At 57.3% G+C, this 24507-nt stretch overlaps 1 protein-coding gene across 4 annotated transcripts in view; it reads right to left on the bottom strand.

The window, feature by feature from the left end:
* Positions 1-10297: 10297 nt before the first annotated feature.
* AGPAT3 (1-acylglycerol-3-phosphate O-acyltransferase 3) overlaps positions 10298-24507 on the bottom strand; it is a 90260-nt gene continuing 76050 nt past the window's right edge. For all 4 annotated transcript variants that reach the window (XM_034654918.1, XM_002925876.4, XM_019806596.2 and 1 more), the window contains 7 exons: positions 22750-22919; positions 22060-22221; positions 20985-21138; positions 20201-20303; positions 17912-17987; positions 12940-13138; positions 10298-12355 (listed from right to left, as the gene is read on the bottom strand). In XM_034654918.1, coding sequence (XP_034510809.1) covers positions 12267-12355; positions 12940-13138; positions 17912-17987; positions 20201-20303; positions 20985-21138; positions 22060-22221; positions 22750-22919 — 953 coding nt within the window. In that variant the 3' untranslated portion in view covers positions 10298-12266. The remainder of the gene's footprint in view (positions 12356-12939; positions 13139-17911; positions 17988-20200; positions 20304-20984; positions 21139-22059; positions 22222-22749; positions 22920-24507) is intronic.

Genomic DNA, 24507 nt, shown 5'->3' on the forward strand with positions numbered 1-24507 from the left:
GGTGCTAGGGCTAAGGACGAAAATCAGAGGGAACCAGGCAGAGGCAGTATGTACAGAGATGGTGGCTGGGGAATTTCTAGAACTGAAGCCAGACTATTCTAAGACTCAGGAGGCAAATGGAATTTCAAGCCAGATGAAAAGAAACACGTTTAGACACATTGTAGTTCAGCTGAGACCATCAAAGGGAGACTTTCAAAACAGAAGGAGAGAAAGGACAGATTACCACCTGGGGGATAAGATGGTCAGCGACTTCCCAGCAAGAAGAGTAGAAAGTGTCAAAAGTATGGAGAGAAAGCACTGACAGCCTCTAGCTAATTATTCCTACAGCCAAACTCCCATTACAAGACCAGAGTAACAGAAAGAATTTCCAGAAAAGTGAAAGCTGAGAGAAAGTACCCCCAAGGAATGCCACCAAAGGAACTTCAAAAAGGTTTGTTCCAAGAAAGAGAATGATTCCAGAGAGATTTCCTAAGATAAAAGACGGCCGATGAGGAGAGAAACTGCAAACCTGGGTAAATCTAAGCAACCACAAACTGTATGTGAAAATAAAAGTAACAGTAACTTTAGGTGTAAAAATAGGAATGAGCTACGGATGCCGGGAAGTGTGACAGGTCAACAACGGGGCAGATGCTAGCCCCGCTGAGCACTGGCAGTGACCGGAAGAAGGCTGAGCCGTGGTTAACCTCAGGACTTGTCACATTAAGAAACCGTGTTAAGAGGAGCCACTGAAGAATAAATATAACCAGCAGTGCAGGAAAAGTGGGGGAAGAAAACTTGACCGAGGAGGCAGAAAACAGACAAATAGAAAATGCTGAATAAGATGCTGAAAGTAAATCCAGTAATAAAAATAAATGCAAATGATCTAAGCTCACCGGTTAAAAGATATTTCTTTTCTTACTGGATTAAAGCCAAAATTGACCAGGATATATTATTTACAAGAGACACAATGGACAAACCCAAAATATAGGACCACAGGTGGGTTAGAAGGAAGGACAAGTTGTATAGAAGGCCAAAAAAAAAAAAAAAAGTACTGTGTCACTATGTTAACATTAGATTAGCTCTAAAGCAAAAAAGCAAACAGAAAAGTTCCATTCACCAAGAAAACAGAAGAGCTGTGAATTCATATGCACTGAGCACTATAAGGCAGAAATGGACAGCTCTTCAAGAATTTGTGACCTGTGCTGGAGAACTCAACAGCTCCCTCCCAGGGACGGAGTAGAGCAGACCAGAAGATGCAAGAATTCCATGCATTGCACAAAAGAGACTAACAAGGTTAGCTTCAGGGACACACGTAAATCTTCACAGCCCAAGATGAGCAGCTGGTCCTTGTGGACGGGGCACCCGCATTACCTGTGGAAAACTCACCCAGCTTTATTGGAAGGCAGAACAGACAGCTGGTATGAAGGGGCAGACGTGCCCGCACGGGAGGGCTCCACACTGCAACCATTTCCATCCTCTCGATGAGCGCATCCCCCAGTTCCAGGGAAAATCCCAACAGGGTTTCTTGTTTTTTAAATAGAACCCATGAGCTGATTCTAAAACCCATGTGGAAGAAGAAAGGTTAATGAGTCGGCAGGTCAGATTTAAAGATTGAAACATGGGGCCTTGCCCCCTCCCCAGATCGGGACTTTTCTAGAAGCCGCGGCCAGCAGAGGTGCCGGCCGGGAGCGGGAGCAGCACGCAGGGTGGCCCCACACGCGAGCCAGCGCTCTGGCCGTGCCCAGCTCACACCACCGTGCGGGAAAGGTGAGATGAAATGGGTTTCTGACCTCTCTTTGCCACATGCTCTTGCAATTTCAGATGGATTCAAGTTCCACACGAAAGATGAACACCACAACTTTCAGAATAAAATGTAAGAGAATAATTTTATGATCCAAGAAAGCAAAGGGTTTCCTAGCAAGACACAAGACAGACACAATCAAGAAGGAAAAGATGAGTAAATTCAATTCCATTAGTGAAAAAAATTCTGTGCGTCAAAAAGACACAGAAATAAAAGGGAAAATACAAGCCGGAAATGAGGTTTTGATAATGCATAAAATTGACCCCCAAAAATAGTGCATCCAGCTTAGTAAAGGCAAATGTTAATAATTAGACTTATCATGGTGATCATTTCACAATAGCTACAAATACCGAATCATTATGCCATGCACCTAGACTAATATAATGTTATACGTCAATTATACCTCAATAAAAAAATAAAATTAAAAATTAAAAAAAAAGAGAATGCTTATGAATTAATAAGAAAACGGCCACCACCACAGTGGGAAATAGAGGGAAGCTACAGAGAATCTCCCAGAGGAAGCTCCAACGTCCTGCACGCACCTGTCAACCAGCCTGCCCCCCAGAGCGATTGGGGGGCGCAGGCTCAAGCCACGCCTGTGCACATCTCAGGCATGGGAACAGCACACCCGTTTGGGGAAACAAAGGTAGGATCGGGGTGGCAGGACCTCACCTCCTCCATGCAGTCATCCCACCCCCAAACACACGCCTTAAGCCCCACCACGGGGCACAGAGCAGTTTGGACGTAAGATTCACAGCCTCGTGGCACAGGGCAGCAGGGGACGGACGGACTCCGCTAGCTACAGTCACAGACACACAGTGGCGAGGGTGGCCTGCAGCCCCTGTGTGAGTCCCACCACCCACTTGAGATCAGCTACAGGTGGGGGCCCTGCGGTCCAGGCGACACTGTGAGTCCCGGGACATGATCCTGGAGGGCAAGCGAGGCTGTCCGGCACCAGGCCAACCAGGGAAGCCGTGGGGTCGGGGTTTCTTCCTGGGTGCTGGTGACACCATCCCTGCCAGGAAGTGTCCAGGACAGCGCGGGGCCAGCGACGTCGCCGCGGAAGTGTCAGCACCACTGCTGTTCAGGGATAAACAGACGTGAAGGAGGAAGGACGGAGAGACACAGGGGGTGACACACACAGCAGGGCAGACGTGAGAGCCCGCGGTGGCTTTGGGGACGGCACCTGGGGTTTGCTGTGCTCTTCCAGACGTCTCTGTGAATGCTCCAAATGCCAGACTACGTGGTCGCGCCGCTGGTGGTGCTTCGTGTCCAGTCTTTTCTTCTGAAGGCTCCTCCTGGGGCTTCTTTGCAAAAGCACCCGTGCTGCCCTCACCCAGCCCAGCCCGCCGCTGTTCAGAGTGACAGAACCGTCCCCGGTGGGGGGACAGCCCAGGTCGAGGCTGCTGTCCGGGGACTTGGGTTTGCCTGCGACGTTCCCCGCCCCACACTGACGCATGACTCTTCTCAGTGCCCTCGGCAGCTCCCGTGCAGGCCAACTTCCCTCGGTGCTCCGGTCTCTGGGAGGCTGTGTCGCCCACCCTGCACCCTGCGTGTAGGCCCCAGTGTGGGGCACTCGGCAGGACACCGGAGGCAGAAACGCCTGGGCCTTGTCCCCTAGCCGCTTGCTGCCGGCCGGAGAGGATCTGCGGAAGGTTCTCAGGCAGCAGGGGCCCGTCCTGACCCTGCGCTGAGACTCGACCAGACACAAGCTCAAGGAAGGGTGACCTCCGCTCTTCCCAAGTGCTCAGCGCTGCACGAGTGTTTCCTGCTTGTGCAGCCAACCTGGGACAGGCAGGGGGCCCAGTGCCCCTCTGGAACAGGGCCTGAGAAGGCTGTGTGCTGAGGGAAACAGCTGTCTTTCTGAGTTGCTGCCTGGGCATTTTTTAGATGATGACCTGCTCCCACCTGGACGCTGGATGTTCAGATAAGGAGTGGAGGTCAGGACGCCGGCCCGCAGTTCCTGCTTTGCTTTTCCCGGTCACTTTTTTTTTTTTTTAAGGATTTTATTTATTTGGCAGAGAGACAGCCAGCGAGAGAGGGAATGCAGGCAGGGGGAGTAGGAGAGGGAGAAGCAGGCTCCCAGCAGAGGAGCCCGATGCAGGGCTCGATTCCAGGACCCTGGGATCACGCCCTGAGCCCAAGGCAGACGCTTAACGACTGAGCCCCCCAGGCGCCACTCCCGGTCACGTTTTAACAGGAGCCTGGGTGGCTCAGCTGGGTGAGCGTCTGTCTCTTGATTTCAGCTCAGGTCGTGATCTCAGGGTCGTGGGACCGAGTCCCATGTCAGGGTCCCTGCTCAGCGGGGAGTCTGCTTGAGATTCTCCCCCTCTGCTCCTACCCCCCCCAAATAAATAAATAAATCTTTAAAAATAAAATAAAATGACCACTCAGAGTTGAGTCCGGGAAAAGCTAGCGACCTCTGCCCCGAGCACCTGGTAAATAAGCGGTGCTTGTACCCTGCTGTCCACCTGCCCGCTCCTGACCTGGGGCCGAGCACAGCCCTTCCCCGGCTCATCGAGCACCTGTCGCTCTACTTCCTGTGTGGGGCTCAAACCGCAGTCGAAGCGGCGGCCCGTGAGTCTCAGGTCCGCGAAGCCGCTCAGGGCGGGTGTGCGCCCCTGGTTCAGCAGGTCCTAATTCACCAGATGCAGCCTCACAACTCACCTTGCGATTCCAAATCCTTCTCCGCACTGAGACGCCTGTCGTCCACCGCCCAGAGCTGTCCCCTCGAGGACCCGGGAGCTGCTGTGCCGCACACGCTCGGGGCTCCCGCTCTCCCTCCCGGGCCCCCTGGGAGGTCAGGGCCTGACCCCGCGGGCGCCTTGCTCCTCGAGCACCACGGCCTCTGTCCTGGGGGTCCGGGACTTTTTTCTCCTCCGGGGAGGTGCCAGGTACCAAACCCAGGTGGCCTGTGACACGGGCCCCCCACCTTAGCACACACACTGCCCTCTGCGCCTCTCCTCTGCCCACCTGGCCCTGGAGAGTCTCAGGGAGGCGGGGCTCGGGTCACCCGGGGCTCCTCCCCCCTGAGGCCGCTCTCCAGAACCAGCCTGGTCTTTGCCACCAGCTCCAGTGCTCGCCAGCAGTGGCCACCCGGCTGCTCCTGGCCTCCTCCATCTGCAGGGTCCCGGCGCGCCCTGTCCCGCGGGGGGTCTCCTGCTGGGAGGGAGCTGGTAATGCAGCCTGGCTGGGGTGCCTGCCACATGGCCAACTCCCCCTGCTTCTCTGTGAGCTGGGGGGCACGGGGAGAGGGCCGGCTAGGCAGGGCAGCCTCGGCAGGCGCCGGGCCCATGGGACCCAGGACCCGGTGGGTGGCTGACACCCAAGCGCCATCTCCCACCCCTCGCTTCCCAAACCCTGAGACCCGGGACACCCCCGGAGAGAGGCAGCCTCCCATCTCTGCCGTGCTCTGAGGAGGGGGTGGCATCACCCTCAGACTGTTTCCATGGGGGGGGAGTGCAGGGGGGCAGCCGGTTCCATTCACCTATGTTCCCTCCGTGAGAGAAGCCCTCTGGAATTCTCCCAGGCTGAGACCAAGCCGTGATCTGTTCACACGGTTGTAACAGAGGAAGAAACCCTCATGCCAAGGCCCTGGAAAAGGTGTTTCCAAAAGTCCAAGCAGGCAGTGCCTGGTGGCTCAAGATTGGCCTCGGGGTCTGGGGATGGAGCCCCACATCGGGCCTCAGCCAGGAGTCGGCTTGTCTCTCCCTCGCAGTTGGCGTCCTTTACCAGGATGTCATGTGCATTGAGAACAGCCCGTGGGGCCATTATGTCCCAGGAGGCTCTCTGGTCCTGCTCGGGGGTTGAGAGCCCGGCCTGGGGCAGGCGCACCCCAGCTCCGTGCTCCCAGGAGTCCTTGCAAGGCTCTGGGCCCTGGCATATGGGCTCTTGTCCCTCCGTGATGCCAGGAGAATCCCACCGTCAAGCCACCTCCCTGAGGGGACCGTGGATCTTGCAGTGGTGACACAAACAGGCTGGAGCGCTGTCCTCTCCCCCGACCCAGGCTCGGTTTACGATCACTTAGCATTTGCTGGTCTCCAAGGACACACCTGCTGGCTCAGAGCGATCTGGGACCTCAGTGAGCCCCTCCTGTGCCCTCCGAGGGCCTCCCCTGCTGGACTCAGCGTGTGGGCAAAGGGGTCAGGGCTGGGACAGCATTGGGGCTTGCCTCTCCTAGATGGAGCAGTCGTCTCTGGGCACAGACTCACACACCCTTTTCTACAAGACACATCCTTCTGGAAGGCAGTTTGCAGGCCTTGCTGGCCCCCACAGGTGTGATCTTAGGGGCTCCGGCTCCTCTCCAAGCAGTGGGGGGATCCCTTCAACCACCGGCCAGATTCTCCCTGGGGCAGAGCTGAAAACGCCGTGCCCCTGACCCCCATATGTCACAGCTTCCACACATCCCATGCATTTCTTCTGCTCACTTTCCCCAGAACGAGCTCCTCAGTGAGACGTGCCTAGGGCTGTGACTCCGCCCTGTGGTGGGCGGAGCCGGAGCCTGGATCCGGTGACGTCACCGCTGTCTCTGCGATACCAGGAGGGCTCTATTTCTTCACTGAGTTTTTAGCCTCTGGGGAGCACTTTTGCCAAGAGGAGCTTTTCTTTCCGGAAATTCCACTGCTGTGTGGGTCACCCGGACAATTCAGTGGTCTCAGGCATTACATGAAACATGAGGAAACATGAAAATAAGGATGATTTTCTGAGCTTAGGTTTGTGATTTCCTACCATTTCCTAATGGGACTGCTCTTATATGAGCACCCCATGCTTTCCCCTTACAGTTCGGGGTGTGTATGTGTGTACATACACATGCGTGCTCCTGTGTGTTCACGTGCGTGTGGTGGTGCCTACACGCACACACACGTGCATGTGTACCTGTTGTCCTGGGAGGTGTGGTGTGTGCGTGAGGGTGTGCACACGCACGTGTGCGCGCACACCCCCCTCCCACTTCCCACATCAGGTGGCCAGGGGCTGGTGCCTACCTACGGAGTCTCCCCCGCAGAGCTGAAGTGGGGGGGGGCGTAGCCAGCAGGGCAGGTGGGGCTCATGCCGAAGCATGGCCCACTGCCGGGCACCCCAGATGTGCGTGAAAACCCAGGTGAGGAGTCTGAGGGTGCCTTCCACAGCTGCCCGTCTGTGCCGGGGGGTAGTCGTGCTCCAACAGGACCCGGCACACAGAGCAGAGCTGCATGGGTAGGGGACGAGGGTCCGGCCCAACCCTGCCGTCCCAAACACCGAGGGGTACAGGGCCCTTCTGCCCTCACCCAGATCCCACACCTGTGTGTGTGTGTGTATGCATGTATGTGTTGGCACACGTGTGCTCTGAGGACTCATGTTTTTATTTTTTAGAAGTTTGTTTATTATTTGAGAGAGAGTGTGTGTGTGTGTCTGCGAGAGTGTGCGAGGGGGGAGGGGCAGAGGGAGAGAATCTCAAGCCGACTCTGCACCTGGTGCGGAGCCCAACGTGGGGCTTGATCTCCCGATCCTGAGATCACGACCTGAGCCGAAACCAAGAGTTGGACACTCAACTGATGGAGCGGAGCCCCCCAGGCACCCCTCTGAGGACCAATATTTTTAAAAATGAGTCTAGATGTGGAACTTTTGGGAGAGCCCAACTGAGCATGGTCTCAGGTGGCCTGAGCAGAGCGTGGATGTGGCCCCGTCCCCACAGCCACAGCCACCCGGGAGCAGAGCGGAAAAGCACATCATGGGGGGGGAGGGGAGCTGCTCCCCGAGCACAGGTGACACCGCGATTCTTTCAACTCGATTTATTTTCACAAGACAGACAAATGAGAACCTGGAATAGCTCTTGGTTCCAACAAGAGTTCTTTTCTTTATAAAGAAGAAAAATTGTTCCTTGATTTTCTCCATAGAATGAATTTCTTGTTACAAAAAAATAATTTCTGATATATACATGCCTACTTTGGAAAACCTTTTGTTCTTGATGGCTTTTAAGACCACGTTTAGGCAGAGGTCACGGAGCACTTGGCGCACAGCTGCTGCTCCCCTTGCCCTTGCCAGGTGGTCACTCTCCTCTCCGGGTTCCCCTTCCTGAAGCATCTTACACGCGATGGAGAAGCGTGGGAAGCGCAGCCAGCAGCGCGGCCCGGGGAGAGCGGCCCCCGCAGGGCGGCCCATGCAGTGGGCGCCCGGACACCAGACATCCCGCTTCCCAGGCACGCCGGAGACAAGGTTCCTCCATCTCTGCGACAGCAGCAATGTGCACAAACACGCCTGGCGCCCGCAGCACCGCACCTGCAAAGCACCACCGCTCACGCACGCACACGCACACCCAGAGCGATCCCCGCAGAGCCCGGCAGACAGCCAGACGCCTGGGACTCAGGCTTGCAGAATCTCAGGCAGCTCGCCCGTCCCCACCCCGCCCCCGCAGGCTCCCATAGGCCAAAAACACCGCTGTCCTCAACATCATAAAGCTTGTGAGTAGCAAAACTTGTAAAAATGAAGTGTACAAAAGGAAACACCTATATAATACATTTGCACCCTGTATGGAATTCATCATCTTGAAACTGGCGAACAGTCAGGTAGGACCGATCATCAGTAACAGAAAAAGAACCCCGACGTCTATCACGCGCACCGAGTCAGGGGTTTGTGCGGTTTTCCAAAGAGAGAGATGCTCATTCACAGTTACAGTCCTTGCGGATGGTCTTTCTGGTTAAGAAGCCAGTGACCTTCCCGGCATTTAGACGAGTCACATTTGATTGTCACAACGTACAAATCTTCCAAGCCTGAGGCAAGGGTACAAGCAGGTCAGATGCGTTTCTTCACTGCATCCAGCAGCTCAGGGCTAGTGCATTTCAGGGCCTCATTCACAGTTCGACGCCCATCCCATCGCTTTTGCAACAGAAAGTTAAGAAACTGAAAAGTTTATGAGAAAAGAAAACTCCAGATGGACTTGACATTACAGAGCTTAAAATTTTTAAGCAATTCAATTGTCTCTGAAAACAATATTTGCTGCTGAGGGGGCTGAGCTATAGCCCAGGTCTCCTCAAAGTGCTCATGTCCTTTATGTCCCCGAGCAGCTTATGAGAATGCCACCAATTTCCCGGAATGCTTGTGGTAAAACTGAGTTCACGTGTGTCTACTCCTCAGCCAAGCAGAACGCAGTGCGACAACTACCCCAACCCGTCCCTGTGCTGGTGTGTCCCGGCCCTGACAGGAGAGGATGTGGAACCCAGGCATCCGCCCTGTCGGCCCCACGGCCCGGGTGCTCACAGAGGCTCACTTTCCTGCAGGAGCTCACTCACTAGAGAAAGGGGCCAGCACCTGGGCCAGGGACGTGCTGTGTCCAGAGAGGAAGCAGGTGGGCATGCCAGGCCCACCGTTGTCACCCTAAGCCTGGCTGCAGTGCGGAAGGGTTAGAAGCCACATGACACCACGGGACACCGAGCATTGCGTGCTGGGGAAAGCATGCAGGTATCAGTGAGAACTGGGAAGCATGAGCTCACGCAAAGGTTGAACAGTCCGGCTGAAAATCAGCGGGCTGGAAAGACGGTGTGGCTTGTCCTGCAACTGTCTCAGCAGAGACAAAGCAACGTGCAGAGAGTGACGGACTCTTCACTGCAAATCCGGCCCCCCGCGGTAGCCACGTGGGCTCGGCAGCCTGGGGACAGCGCTCCAACGGCACGCTCCACTTTAATGTTCAGTAACCACGCGAGTGGAAGGAAAGGTTCTCATGCCTTGGGGTGCAGAGGGGGAGTCGGAGGGACAGACGAGTGGAGATTCCAGATGGGTCGGTGACCATCCATGCATGGTTTACAACAAAGTGTTGTTGTCTCACGTTGCTATTTAGTGGTTTGTACGTTCAGAACTCACCTCCTCAGCTAGGCTCTGTGCTCCCTGAGGACAGGGACTGTAGGGGCTCCTCAAGGAGGGCCATGCTGCCACCAAGCACCAGATGGCCAGGGTCATTTCCCTTGGATTCATCGCAAACGAGGACATGCTTGCTTTCTGACCAGCTAAGCCCTTCCCCAGCGCCTCCTCGCCCGCACGCAGTGGGGACGGTCACTTACATTGCTATCACAGAGTCCCCAGGTGCTGGTAGCTGCCACAGGCACCTTAGAAGCCCCTGAAACTCCCCAGAGGAGGGTAAACAGGCCGCGGTCCTCTCTTCAGCTGGACACGTGGGTAGTGACCACGACCTGAATGCACTCGCAGGGCAGGGCCAAGGTGCATGTGCGGAAGATGCCTGAGAGCCGGGCGTGGGTCTGCGCTGAGACAAGCCACCAGCAGCCCCCAGGCTCCAAGCTCAGCCTGTGGGGTGCCCACGGGGGATGCCCGGGGCCCAGGGCCTGATGCACCCCAACCGCGGCCAGCCCGCGTGGTCCAAGCACTCAGGCTTCTTCGGACATGATGTCCGCAACAGAGGAAGCTCGGTTGTGGGGGGTAAAGAGAAAAGGAAAGGACTAGTCTGATTTATTTTAAAAATTAAAGGTGTTCCCCTCTCCCTTTTCTTTCTGAAGTGGCTCCCCCTCCAAAAACAAACAAAAACCCCGAATATTCATGGTGTAGGTTTTATTGCTCTCAAGGTCTTGGCATCAAGTGCACAAGCTCGTCTGTTAGATCAGAAGGGAATCGCTGAGATTGAAAACCTGGCTGGCCTCGGTCTCTGTGCGAACGGGGGTCTGCGCGGCTCGCTCAGCGACTCTGGGCGGACTCGCCCCGCGCACAGGGGCTCCGAGGGAAGAGAACATCTCCGGGCAACGAGAGCTAGGAGTTAGCAGGTGCAAGATCGACATCCGCGTCCTGTAGGTAGTGCGTCTGCGCCGCGGTGCCCTGCCGCTGCTCCACGACACCCCGGGCGCGAGTGAGCTCGTCACACACGCGGGCCGAGCAGCAGCCCCTCCCCGCAGTGCGGGGCGTGAGCCGGGAGGGGGGCCGTCCTGCCTTAGCCCGCAGCCTCGAAGGAGCTCTGCTCCGTCTGCCCTCCCACCCCGGCGACCACACAGAACCAGCCGTGTCTCCTAAGAGCAGGTGCGGGCTCGAGAAATGCTCCCCAAGTACAGGCTGAGGGCTGATGCATAGTCACTTGTCCAATCTAGTTCCTATCGCTCCCAGGCCTCTTTCCTCCCCCTCCTCTGCTAGAAAATTCAACCTGCCCCTCTACAGGGTGCCAGCGCTAATACCCACTAGCCGTGCTTCCCTTGCTAAGCAGCGCGAGGGGACTGTGACTGGAAAACAGCAGGCCTAGATTAGGAGGGAAACCCGCGCAGGCGGGCCATGCAGCGGGATGCTGGAGCTGAGCCCAGGAGCCGGCTGCGGGGGGCCCCCACACCCCTCCCTTCGCCAGCCCAGCAGCCCCAGCCCCACGCCCCCATCTGTAGAACGCAGAGCCGTCCTGGGTCCGCGGGCCCAAGGCAGGTCACCAGGGACACCCTGTGGCAGGGGGAGCTGAGGGGGAGCCGTGTCCCCGGGCACCCAGGGTGACGCCCGCCACACAAGGGCAGGCCACCCCCGGGGCCCCGGGGCCTGCTTGGGAGAGGGAGGGTGGTGGGGTCAGGGGAGGCTCACCGTCTCTACTTCTCAGGGAGCGGGGAGCCAGCAACAGACCAACTGTAAAAATAAAACCTCTGGAAGCCAACGAGCTCCAAGTGAACAGTCTCCCACCACCTCCAGAAGAGGCTTGGTGGCGACATCGTTTTCAACGAGCGTCTAAGAGCCCTGTGGGCTGCAGGCCAGCCCTCTCGGGGCACCAGGGGCAAGGGTGCAGCCCCCTGCAGGCCGGGGGGAGAAAGAGGGACAGGGGCTCCAGGAACTGGGGCAAGGGGCCCCTTCACTATAAAAACAGATGAAAGGTCCTAACACACGGGGTTAGGGAGGAAATGGGCAAGCGGTGGTCCAACAGTGAAATGGGGCTACCCGCCCATCCGACACTCGGCGTGTGCCCATCACCCCAAGAACGCTCTGCGCACCCACCCTACCAGCCAGAAGTGAAGGGGCGGGGTGGGGCGGGGCTGGGCTGGGCAGGACGGGCAGGCGCTTTGGGGGCCTGGGACCTGCATGTCCTTCTTCCCAGGGGGGCAGGGGAAGGTTCGCTGGGGGGAGGGGAGGAGGTGAAGGGCCAGGGTGAGTTCCCGAAATAACTGATAAAAAACAAAAACGGGATCTAAATTTAAGAAGAGAAAGCATCTGAAGGCTCCCTCTGGCAGGCAGAATTCTCTCTTGATGACATCGGGGTGGGACCCGTGACCCCAGGAGTGGCTGCCCCCCGCCCCTGCACACACGCGGCCCCTGCGCCCGGCTCCGTGGTGGACTCTCGCCCCCTGTGCAGGGGTGCGGCCAGAGTCATCGTCTGCGGGCCTCCGACGGCTTCTCTCTTGGCTCGAGGTTTCCTGGTCAGTATTAGTCACCAGTTAATAAGAAAAATAGTTTCTAAGGGTCTTTTTTTCCGATCTGTGTGTTGCTCTGTTTTTAATGGAGTTAATTGGATGCCCCCGCCAGGCTATGTATGTGCAATCACAGCCAGTAATTATTCCTTTTTCTTAAATTCTTGGTCTCCGTAGCTAGAGCCTTTTTCTATTTCAGTTACTCCTATTAGTCGGCGGACTCCAAAGGAAGCTTTAAAATAGGAAAAAGGCAAGGTTAGACTGGTCGCTTGGCCATCCAATTGGAAAAACTGATATTGGGGGTCCCAACGTTTTGCCACTGACCTCCCTTGGGGACGGCAGGCCAGCCCTCTCCCCAGTCCCTCCCCCCTCCCACCACAGAGGCCACCTGTCTGGGGGGCTCAGGGGTGGGAGCAGGAGGTAGGCGTGGGCCTGGTGGGGCTGCCGTGCTCTGTGAGGTGCCCGGGACAGACTGGGTGCCCATCCATCTGCTAAGGTTCTGGGGGAGTCCAGAGAGCCCAGGACTGTGTGCAGGGCTTTCGAGGCATGACCACATCCTCGGAGACCCTCAGACCATCGTGCAGACAGAGGAGCCCGCCCAGCTGCAGCACACGAGGCCACAAGAGCAGGTGGCTGGTCACTTTGTAAAGAGATGGCCCGGGGACGTGACTGTGGTCTGCACGGCCCTGCGGCTTACTGGACAGAGGCCGGAAAGACTCCAGGTGGACCCCGCTCCCTACGGGCCAGCCGCCTTGCCGGCTCCCAGGCTGGCACACAGAAGACCCCCCCTCGAGCTGTGGCCTGCACGTTCGTTACCTGCCCCGACAAACCCCAGGAACGTCAGGATCAGGAGAGGCGAGCCACTTGCAAAGACGCCCAAGACACAACTGAAGAGAGGGGACAGGAGGACCGTGGCCCAGGAGAGGAAATTCAGGAGCGTCCACGGCCGTCGGGGGGGTTTGAACTGCTGCCCTGGGAACTCGCCCTTCTGGTTGTACATCTCCTGCAAGGCGTCCTGAAAGAGTCGGGGAGAGCGCGCCTGTGAGATGTTCTTCCACCGCGAGAGGGAGCGCCGCCGACGAGGAGTCCGCCCATCCACGGTCCCATAAATAAAGCAACTACTGTGTGTGTGGCGGGGGCGGGGGACGGCAGGACCCTCGTGGAGTCCCGTGGCTGCTTGTGTTGGCGGAAGCTCAAAGAGAGCTGGGCGCCCGCGCCTGGCGTGTTGGTGGGGCCCTTGGTCTCCTCCTGCTACCTCCTGTGGTGGGCTGGCGGGGCGGCGGCCTTGACTGGCCGGGGGCCCAGCGGCCCTGGCACCAGTCCTGCCATCGTCTGCACCTGCTACGTCACCCACGAAAGTGACCTCAGCTCTCCTTCCTCTGTCTTCTGGAGGCTAAGGAGCAGGTGAGAGCAGGGAGACGAGGGGCCAGAGCATTTCCCTTCTTCAACGCGGAGCTCACTGGTGGAAAAGGTGCACCCCGCCCCCCGCCCCCCAGCCCCGGCCCACCTCTCCGCGGCCTCGACAGCCGTGCCTGGGGTCAGGCCTCCTCCTGTCACCACCCCCTTTCCTGTACCACATCACTTCCCGGGGGCCACCCCAGCCCACTGCCCCCATGTGCTGGTGGCTCAGCCCCAGGCCTACACCCAGGACTGGCGGTGGGCTCCAGCTCACAGGTGTTGGGGAGGGTCGGGGAGGGGGCTCGGCTTGCCCGCTGTTGAGGACGGACCCACCACAGCGCACACGTGGGCCGTGGCTTCCTCAGGCGGCAGCTCCGTGCCCTCCTGACCTGGGACCCAGGCGGGGAAGCGTAGCTGGTATGCACACATGTGTGTGGCATGTGTGGCGGCCACACACGTCGGGGGGAGCGGCACACGGGGGCATTCAGACTCGTTCACACTCAGTCTGTCTCACTGAGAGGAGATGCTGGGCCCGGCCCGCGGAGGTGATCTCACGGAGCTGGCTCTCAGAGCTCCTGTCCTCTCCTTCTCCCGACTCCTCACCCGACCCCCCTCCTCCTTCCCCTCGCAAACCCCTGCTGGACCTGCAGGGAGGATCTCCGCCGCCAAAACCTCCAGACCCTCAACCGCATCCGCCCGGCATCCCCTCCCTGAAGCCTGCAGGCACTCGGCCGCCGTGGCCCAGACGTGAGCGGCCAGGAAGAGCGCTGGGCTCAGGACCCTGTCCCATCGTCCTCACCGCCCCGCTGCCTGCCGTTCCGATCGTGCGGCAGGGGTGAGGGCAAGAGGCCGGGAGGCCCGGGACGGCCCGCTCCGCACCCGCCGGTCAGCTCCCACGTCTGCTGAATGGGGAAACTGCGTGGTCCGGTTCCGGGTCCCGCTGCCGCTGACCAGCAAATACCGAAGGCGTGAACTGTCAACGCCTCTCAGGATTCGGTGGGTCACTGCAGGGTCTGACTCTGACCCGGCAGGGGGCCATCCAGGCCCTCTCTACTCACAAGCTGGGGACAAAAGGGGCAGTTCACGCTCAGCTGCAGGACGCACCCTGGGCGGTCTCTTTGAAGCACAACTCAGGAAAAGTTTGCCAAGTGCAGAGAGGCCAGGCCCCCAGGTCACAGCATCCATGTGCGTCCCCGAGACACGCTCTGCCGAGAGTGGGGCATGACCTAACTGTTCACAGCTGGGAGGATGAGGGATGACCACGGCTGTCCCCCTGCGGCGCAGGAGTGAGGCAGGGGCGCCTGGCTGGCTCAGCCGGTAGAGCGTGCCGTCCGGGTCGTGAGTGCGAGCCCCATGCTGGGGGCAGAGTTTACTTAAACTAAAAACAGAGGCGCCTGCGCGGCTCAGTCAGTTAACGTCCAACTGTTGGTTTCAGCTCAGGTCATGCTCTTGGGGTCGTGGGATCGAGTCCCACGTCGGGCTCCATGCTGGGTGTGGAGCCTGCTTGATATTCTTTCTCTCCCTCTGCCCCTCCCTCCCCCCTCTCTAAAAAAAAAAAAAAAAAAAAAAAGAAAANTTTTAAAAAAATAAAAGGAGTGAATTAAATCTATTTGAGTCAATGTTGACAATATAAACACAACAGTGACTGACAGAGATAAAAATAGAACACCACGTTCTTGAAGTAAATTAAATTGGTAAGTGACACAAAAAAACAACTGAAAATGTCATTACACATCTCAGTAGTATAGAAAAACACGGCAAATAGAAAAACACCCCCAAAAGTCGGATAAGTCAAAGCTCGTCACTTGCTGCATCTGATGCTGGGGACAGAGATGAGGCCCCTACTCCGTCACGTCCAGAGGCCTCTGCGTCCTGGCTGGGCCCCTCTGTTCCCCTGCCCCCGACTCTGTCCACACCTGCACTGAACAGGCACGTGCGTGTGAACACAGTCTGCGCACGGCCCGCGCGCCACACCACCTTCTGCACGGGGCGCCGTGGGTACCACGCACAGGCCGCAGTCGGTGTGTTTGCGCGTTGTGTCCCCAGGGTCTGGTTCTGCTGATGACACGTCCTCCGTTCAGTGTGACCGAGTCATCACAAATGAACACGCACGACGCCCCATTTCCTAACAAGGTGCCATTACTGCTGCTCTTCGTTGAACGATACGCTGCTCGCAGGTGTACGAGTTTCAAACTCTCGCATGTTGCCCTGGATTCCGAGACGGCTCCTGCTCCGCAGCCCAGTGTGTTCCAGACCCGTCTGCCCTTGCATCTACACGGACACGTACGCTGCGTTTCTTCTTCGTATAGGCTTTTTCTTCTGGGGAGGTTATACTCTTGGAAATCACACACTTCTATGTTTTCAAACGTATGAGCATAACGCTAGTGGCACCACTCTCACTATTCTCCTCTGCTCCCTGCTTGGCTTACTTTTTCATTCCTATCAATGCGATCACTCTTCTAACGGGTCAGTCGCGCCCACGGTTTGCTATTTTATTAGTATTTTTAAAGGAAAACCATTTGGTACAGTTGACTCACTCTTGTAGCTTTGCTTTCTGTTAAAATGATTTATGCTATTTTAATTATTTTCTTTGTTCTATGCTCTCTGGGTTTACTCTATTTTTAATGTGTGTGTGCATGTATAACGTATGTGGATGTCAGTGTGTGTGTGTGTGATTAAGAGGCTAACACGTGTGTAAGACATTTAGAAGAGATCCTGACACAGTAAGATGTGTCTAATGTCAACTTCATAGTCATTCCCTTGCAGCAAGTACGTCTTTTCTCTCCGGTTATCCTAAGATCGTCTCATCGGCTTTCGTGCTCTGCAATTTCATTGATAACTGGAGTGGGGGGTGATTTTTCTTTATTTACCGTTTCAGACTTGGGTTTCTCGAACCTGATGAATTCCAGAAGCTTTACAGGTGTCATCTCTGACATCTGCTCTTCTCCACGCCTGTCTCTTTCTGAACCTGCCAGGAGTTACACATCGGCCTCTTGGTCCAGCCTCTGCGTCTCCTTAGCTTCCTTTACGTCTGCACCTGCTCTGAGCTACGTTGAGGAATTTCTTCTCAATCTTCGAGTTTACTAACTCTCTCTTCAGCTGTGTCAAATCCACCATTTAGTCTATTAAACAAGATTTTACTGTCAATGACTAGGTTTTTGCTGCCTGTAAATTCTACTTGGTTTTTCTCAAACCTGTCTTTTCTGTAGGTATTGCTCTTCTGTTTTCAGTTCCTTCTTTGTGCTCAATCACTTCAAACACCCTGATTTCAGTCTCTGAGGATCCACCGGCTGACGTTTTTGGAGAGTTCACCTCTTCTGTTCTGAGGCTGTGCACCCTGCGCACGGGGTCTGGGTACGTGCTCGTCTCCAGCAGAGTCTCACCTGCGGGCACCTTGAGCAGCTGGGGTTTGGGACGTGTCCTTCCAGTCCTGCATGTGTTTCCCTCGGGAACTCTGGAGTGACTTGCCTAGAACCGCTTGTGTTGATATTTTGGCTTTGTTCTCCCTGAACTGTGCTGCTAGTATAAATTCAAGCCCCAGAGCCCTCTGAGGGCTGACCTGTGATTATGAGTCCCCAGGGAGACCTTGTTGAGACAAGAGAAGAAAGGTGAGTGTCAAGGTCATTTCCCTTGCTGGTAGGTAGGTTTCTTTCAGTTCACTGTGCGAAGGCAGAACTCTCACAGGGCTCCTGCCTGGAATGAGGTCAAACCCTTACTACTGTCGCTGGGGAGGCATTAAAACTCAAGACTCCAGGGTAAGGGGACCAGCAGAGGCCACTGGAGGAGTCAGGCGTTCCCGGGTCGCAAGCTCACCACCTGCTCTTCAGCTCTGCCTTCTTTGCTGGCCCTCAGAGATTTCCCTTATTTTCTTAAAAGCTCACCAGTGCCTTTAAATGGCTATTTGCTGTATGTGGAAAGGACCTTGTCATTCTCTAAGCCCCCCAACGCTGAAGATGAGAACACCGTGCATATAAAGCAAGGCGGTGGCATGTTTCAGGGGCGGCGTGCTGTGGAGGAACGGAGAAGGGACAGGTGTGCTTGGCATGACGTTCTCTCCGTGTCCCCTGGATTGTGTCTCTTACATAAATCACACACACGCAGTGTGTGTAGCCTGTAGGCCTATCAGCTGTTCACGTGAAAAGATGAAACAAACGTGATAAAAGGGTACCACCCACGCTTACGTAAGCACCATGTCACCCTTTATACCTTCCTCTAGTGTCTTGATTTCGCACAAGAAAAATGGAACACATTGGAAAGAAGGTACAAAGTATTTGAGAGCCGCATGGTCCTCCCGTCTCCACAAGTGTGCGTGCGCCCCCGCCTGCCCTGAGCCGCCCCTCCGGAAACTTTCATGGAGCCCCTGGGGAAGGGGAAGGCCGCGTGCCTTTACCTTCTCCTGGTACAGTTTATGAAGCCACTGAGCCGCTTCCTTCTCATCCAGTGGGATCTCTTCCAGAGGAAATCTCCTGTTTGGTTAAGAAGATTGAAAGCAAAGTGGCTTACCCATGGGATGGCATCAGACAGAAAAGGGGGAAGTCGCTGCACGGTGGGGTGACTGGCTGGCCCCTCCTTTCTGCTCCTGCCTCACTCTCGAGTTCTAAAACCACACACACATCAACGGCATTCACCCGGAGCACAGAGGAGCCAGCGCCTGCCTCCGGGGGGCACGGAGGGCGGGCGGGAAGCTGTGTTCCTCTCCGAGGCACAGCCAACTCTTCCCACGGTGGGTGCTCCTTAGCAGTTTAATGGAGCAGACTGTGCCCCCAGTCCCACTGAGGACGCTGAGCGTTGGTTAGCTCCCGCAGGAGTTTCAGTCTTTCCTAACAGTTCATTCTTTGGAAACACTCAAACCTGGGAGTGTCTTCCATGAGGCAAAGAGGATTATGTATTTCACAAATGAAATCTACTTGCTCCAATATGAAAAGCAATGAAGATTCAGAACTTTAATCGTAACTCACAACAGCTCACTTCGGCGAAGACACGAATTTATCTGTGACCCTCACCAGCGGGATTGCCAGCCCAGGAGCTACGTGTCCTCCCCGGAAGACAAGCCGGGCAGGAAGGGCTTTCCGCGGCAGCCGCAGTACCCGAGGCCGCCAGCAGGGAGCGCCCGGGACACCGTATTTGAAATGATAAGGGACACGTGCTCTCAGACCGGGAGCGAGGCTGGTGCCACATTCACGCAGACTCTGGGAACCTGCTGTGCGCTCACGGGGAGTGGAGGAGACGTAGGGCCCCTCGGAAGCAAAAATGCTCTAACTCCGTGGACGCCGAACGGTTTTGGGCACCGGTGTGCCACAGGTTAGAGGACGTGCAGAAGGCGTTGTCTGCTGAGGGACGACTGCCTGAAGGCTCGCAACCCACCTGCCCACCCTGCCCTGGTTCTGTATCTCCGCCCCGCCGCACCTGCGCCCCGCAGTATCTCCGCCCCACCCCACCTGCGCCCCGCAGTATCTACGCCCCGCCGCACCTGCGCCCCGCAGTATCTACGCCCCGCCGCACCTGCCCCCCGCAGTATCTACGCCCCGCCGCATGTACGCCCCGTAGTAGAGAACCACACCCAGCTTCTGGTGCAGGTCTGCTACATGCAGCATGAAATGTACAGAATAAGAAGTTAAAAGGATAAAAAAGGAATAAAACTAGGAGCATCTATCTCCCAGAGTACATTCAAGCCCCTTCAAGGACGCGGGCCCCGAGTGCCCGAGTGAGCGCGGGGAGCCTCAGGCCCCCACCACCGAATGCCCCGGGGCCTTGCAGCAGGGGCAGGAAAAGGGCTCAGAAGAGGAAATCTCCATTGGCCCGTGAGAGCTCAGGCTGGTTTGAGTATAAGCATGTCTTCGACTCACTGGGAGACTGCTTTGCTTCAAAATACCCAATTGGTAAGTATCACAAAACAGTACACTGAAGCTTTTAGAAGTCCTAAGAACATATCTGTTAAAATAAGATCAGGTATAGTTCCATGCTTTTTGCAACAAAGGGAAAATGAACAGAGTAAGGCACAGGTCTTCTCCTGCGGAAGGGGACTGTCCGCTCCAAGGGCAGCACAACCCGGTCGGGTGGCCGTGAGCACCGGCCTGAAGCCGGACCAGGAGGCTCGGCCAGCTCTGCCACCTGCCAGCTTGGACCTGGGGCAGCTGAGACTGTGTGAACCACAGCCCACCCCTGACCACCCAGGGACCAGCAAGGGCGAGGACTGGCACCGAGCCCACCGCTGCTACGTACCCACTGCCAGGGACCACAGTATGTGTTCTGGTCGGAGCCACAGCCAGGGGCCCTGGTAAGCCAGCCAGTCCCCGCGGGTTCGACAGATCTAAGGGCAAGGATCCGGGGCTCTCTCCCCGTCCCAGGGTGGAGTGAGAGAACCCATACGTCCTCTGAGCTAACCCACTGCAAATTTCAGGAAGAGAAAGCCCCCTGGCTTCTTCTTTACCTTCTGCCTATGGGAATCCTCGTCACTGTCCAAGCTGAAGCTCAGCGCCTTTTAAAAAACCTCTGTGCTCCCTCCGGCAGGAGAGGTTGCGCCTCCTTGGGAGCGTCCAGAACATTCTGCCTTCACCCACACCCACTCCTTCACCTTGTAGGAAAGCTAGTGCTTCTCGGGTCTGTCCCCACATCTGCAGTCCCGAGTGCCGGGACGGCCCAGGGCCAGGCGCTGGGGAGGCCGGGAGGGGCGGCTCACCTCACACACATGTCCGCCTCGTACTTCTTCCCGTAGAGGATTCCCAGCAAAGACGGGTTCTTGTTTCCACGGAAATTCAGCGTGACGTCATAGACGGCTGCAACTGCAGGGAGAGGCCGGGTGAGACCTGGGCTGGCACCTGCGTCCACACCCGCGCTCGTACCCTCATCCGGTTCAGCCCCAGACCCGCAACTGTTCTCACACCCCACTCAACCCCACACCCAGCTCTGCCCCGCATGGGCTCCGGGCTCTGTCCTGCACGGGCACCCGGCTCGGCCCTGCGCCCCGCTCGGCCCCACACAGGCACCCAGCTCGCCCCACACAGGCGCCCCAATTGGCCCTGCACAGGGGCCCGGCTCGGTCCCGCAGGCTCATCTCCGCACATGGGGGGGGGCCCACGTTACTGCATTTACTGACTGCGCTCAGATTGCTTGTCTGGATGCTTCCTACTTGTACTCCCTGTTCTTTGTCCCTATCTTTGATCTTGCCTCCTCTGGGATTCGTTAGATAGATGTATTTTTCCTTGATAAGGTTTTTGTTTACATAACTTTTTCATTACTGATTTACTCATCATTTATTCCATTGGCCAGCCTTTCATCAGCTCGGAAGCGCTAGGACCGGCTTCCACACGGGGACTCCACTTACTGGCTCTCCCTTCTGGCCCCTGCCGTCCCGTATTTCGCATGCCATCCACTTAGGTAGCTTTGGACACATCACGCCCGCGTCTTGCTGCCCACAGAGCACAGAGAGCGCGGCGGTCTCCGGCTCGGCGGTAGCCTCTTACCTGTCCCTCGGAGGCACTGGACCGCAGTGGTGAAGCCCTTGGTCCGAGGCAGCAGGTGGTGCTTGAGGACGGGCAGTCCCTTGGAGACGGCCACCTCCATGCTGACACGGTGCTTCTTCTCTGTGAAGCGCGTGCCCTCACAGTACAGGAGGAACTAGGACCCGAGAGGGGACAGGGGTTACCCCAGGCGACGGGCTCCCCTGTGCCCACTCCCAGAGCGTGTGATTTCGAGCAACGACAGAACACTCCAGGGACAAGTGTGGTGTCATTGACGGTGTTATTTTGTTTAGGGCTGCCACCCACGCTCCGGCAACACGAAGCCCTCCGAGAGCAGCGGACAGCATGGCACTGACTCTCGAAGACTGCAAAGACAGCTCCCCGTCAAGAACCGAAACAGGAAGCTGTCCCCAGGCAGCTGCCCCCTGATGGGTGAGCGCAGAATAGGAAGTCTGTCATGCACTTGCCTCAAGGTGAGCGTTAGAAATGAGACTAAGCCCTACCCCGAGCCCGGAAGAGCAGAGGGAGAAGCAATGCTCCAGCTGACCCACAGCCGTTACTTCCCATGGCTGGCCCCTCGGACTCATGGAAGGGGATGGAAGGATAGGAGGAAGCCCCACCCCAGGGCCCGAGGGGTGGATGCTCTCAAGAGCAGGCTACATCTTCTTTGAAGCACAAATTGACGCCAGAACCATAGGGTCCCTGGGGTCTGCTCTGCAGCCCTGCTCCCCGGAAGCTGCTCCCTGCAGAGAAGCCCCCCCCCGGGGGGGGCCAGGCAGGTGCTTGCAGGGGCCGGAGCTGCTCTCAGGGTGGCTCCATCGCATAAATGAGCAGGGATGCAGGAAGGGGGCTCGCTCCCTCTCCAGGCCCCCTCAGCAGGGCTCCGGGTCTGCACGGGGGCAGGCAGAAGCAGGTGGCCCGGGAAGGGCCCCCCGGCCTTCAAGTTCAGAGGGTGGGGCCCCTGGCTCTACTGTGAAATGTTCCCTGGTGCGGGATTCTTGTTGGCTACAGCGAGTCACGTAGGTCGTGGGGGGTCAGCAGGCCTAAAGGCAGCCGGACTAAGCCGCAGGGCACTCACCCACATGTACTCGGGGTAGTCGGACAAGCGCTTCAGCCCCTCGATGACAGTGTCCCGGTCCTCCTCCCATTTCCGCTTGCAGAACACGATCTCCAGGAAGTACCACGTCCAGCCGATGAGGGGCACATAGAGCAGCTCCCTCTTCGCGAGGACTTTGGAACTCTGGAGGGAGGGGGCAGTCGGTGAGGACCAAGACCCTTGCAGGCGCCCCTGGGACTGGCTTGGTGTTTGGTGACTTTGCTGTCAACGAGGAGGCCCTGCTCTGACCGTGGCCGCTGGTTTCCACACGACCCCAAGGGTGCGGGCCTGCTGTCCTACAGACAAGGAAACTGAGGCACAGGCCTGGCGGAGGGAGGGCTGCCCGCTCTGGCCGCCAGGCCCAGGGCTGCCTGAGGGTGACCTGGGATGGCCAAGTACAGCTGCTGTTACTGCAGTGCACACTGCTTGGCCTGCCTCAGGGGGCCCTTGGCATTTCCTGGAGGCAGCTCAGTTGGCCAAGGGAGCTCTGTGGGGACTCTGGGTAAGTAAGGGTTCATGGGAGGTCATGCAATAAACCTGAGCTCAAGCCAAGCCCTGGGGAGCTGAGGGCTGACCTGACCTCAGACTCTGGGCTCAGAGGGCCCAGGGGCTACACCAGCAGGGAAGGAAAACCCAGACCCCAGCACTCCCCGGGACCCCCGTGTGGCTCACCCCCAGCACGCCAAACCGCTCACACATGGTCCACCCACAGAGGAAATCAATTTCAAAGTTATGGTTGAGGATGATGACCACGTGCTCCTTGCCGAAACGGTCCACCGTGGCCCGGTCGGTGAACAGCGTGCACTCCGTACAGGACCACCACTCCAGCAGCATAACCAACTCTGCGGACACAGGGGCATGGCGTCAGCAGGTGCAGGGGGCTGGGCTCAGATCCGGGCCCCCCACTGGGGGAGGCACAGGCCAAGTCCGTGCTCAGGAGACTTTTAGAGAACGTTCGTCCACGGTCGGACTTCCTGCTAGAAATGAGTTTTGATGGTTTATGTTTCATAAATTTAATTTTCCAAAATTATAATGACCTTTTTCAAGCAAAAGTCAGGGAGAAGACAAAAGGAAAGCAGAAGTGGAGGAAAACCGTAATTTTAGATGGACGTCTTTATGTTCCATTATGATTCCCACATGGGCTGTGATTTGAGGGACGGTCAATTTTACCCACAGAATGGGAGGACAGGGGGTGGGTGGACGCACACGGCCAGCGCCAGGGCCACCGTGGTTGGCAGTGTGGCTGTGCCGAGCCACCGTCAGCTGGCGCATGCCCACCACGGCCAGGCATCCCAAACAAGGTGACCTCGCAGACCAGAAGCACGACTTTCGGGCTCAGGATCACCACGGGACAGCCCTGTTGTTTTTGTGCTCGACACCAGCCCATCCATCTTCTGATGGGACTGGCCCTTGGGGAGGGAGGCCAGGAGAGCGGGCTCCATGCCTGACTGCCCGGGCCTCAGTTTCCCCATTTACAGAAAGGAAAAAATAGTGGCTTCCTAACAGGGCCTCTGGAGGACTCCATGGGCCAACACTCATGACGTTAACACCCCAGAACCAGAGGGCTGTTCTCTCCTTCCCCAGGGGCACCCCCACCGGCCCAGCCGAGGTGAGGGCTGCGTAAGTTCTGCCCCCGGCCTGTTGCTGATCTTGCAGCCTCTGGGCTCCCACCTTCCTTCTCCTCAAGGTGGGAGCCGAATGGAAGGTCTGCCCCTCAGACACGGTCCCTTCCACCCAAGGGTCAACCCGAGGCAGGGTCAGCGGAAAAGGCCGCCTGTCGGAGGCAAGCTCGGCAGCAGTGACCCTGCTGGCCCTGGCCACTGCTATCCCGAGTTCATGGCCCGGAGAAAGGCGCAAGACTGGAAGATGGATGATCCGAACAGACATGTCCCTGCAAGCACATGGGAAGGTGCTCAGCGCCATCCGCCTTTGGGGGGACACACCCAAACCACAGAGAGGCACCCCTTCCCCCGCCTGGGGACGGAGACATGGGAGCCCCGCACGGTGGTGCCGGGAACGCATGCCGGGACGGCTGCCGCGCACGTGCTGGGCTCTCCCTTGGTCCCTGACTCTGCTCGGGCAGAGTCCGTCTTGAAGGACTGACTTGTAGGGACTGTATATGCCATGTCCAGAACGGGCAAACCCACCGACAGGAAGCAGCTGACTGATCGCAGGGGGTGGGGGGATGGGCAGTGACTGAATGCGTGTCGGGTTTCTTTTTGGGGTGAATATACCAAAATCACTGGACTCTATGGACCATACACTTTTTAAAGGGGTGAATTTTGTCTCAGTAAAGCTGTTGAAAAGAAAAGAAAGGAAAGCAGAGGCCCCAAGGCCAGCCGCTTGCACACCTAGAAGTGTCCCCTGCTGATGGGGCCCCAGCCGCCTCCCCCAGGAGAGACACAGCCAGGAGCTGCCCACGCCGGCCAG

Source organism: Ailuropoda melanoleuca, chromosome 1, assembly GCF_002007445.2.
Source record: "Ailuropoda melanoleuca isolate Jingjing chromosome 1, ASM200744v2, whole genome shotgun sequence".
NCBI lineage: Eukaryota > Metazoa > Chordata > Mammalia > Carnivora > Ursidae > Ailuropoda > Ailuropoda melanoleuca.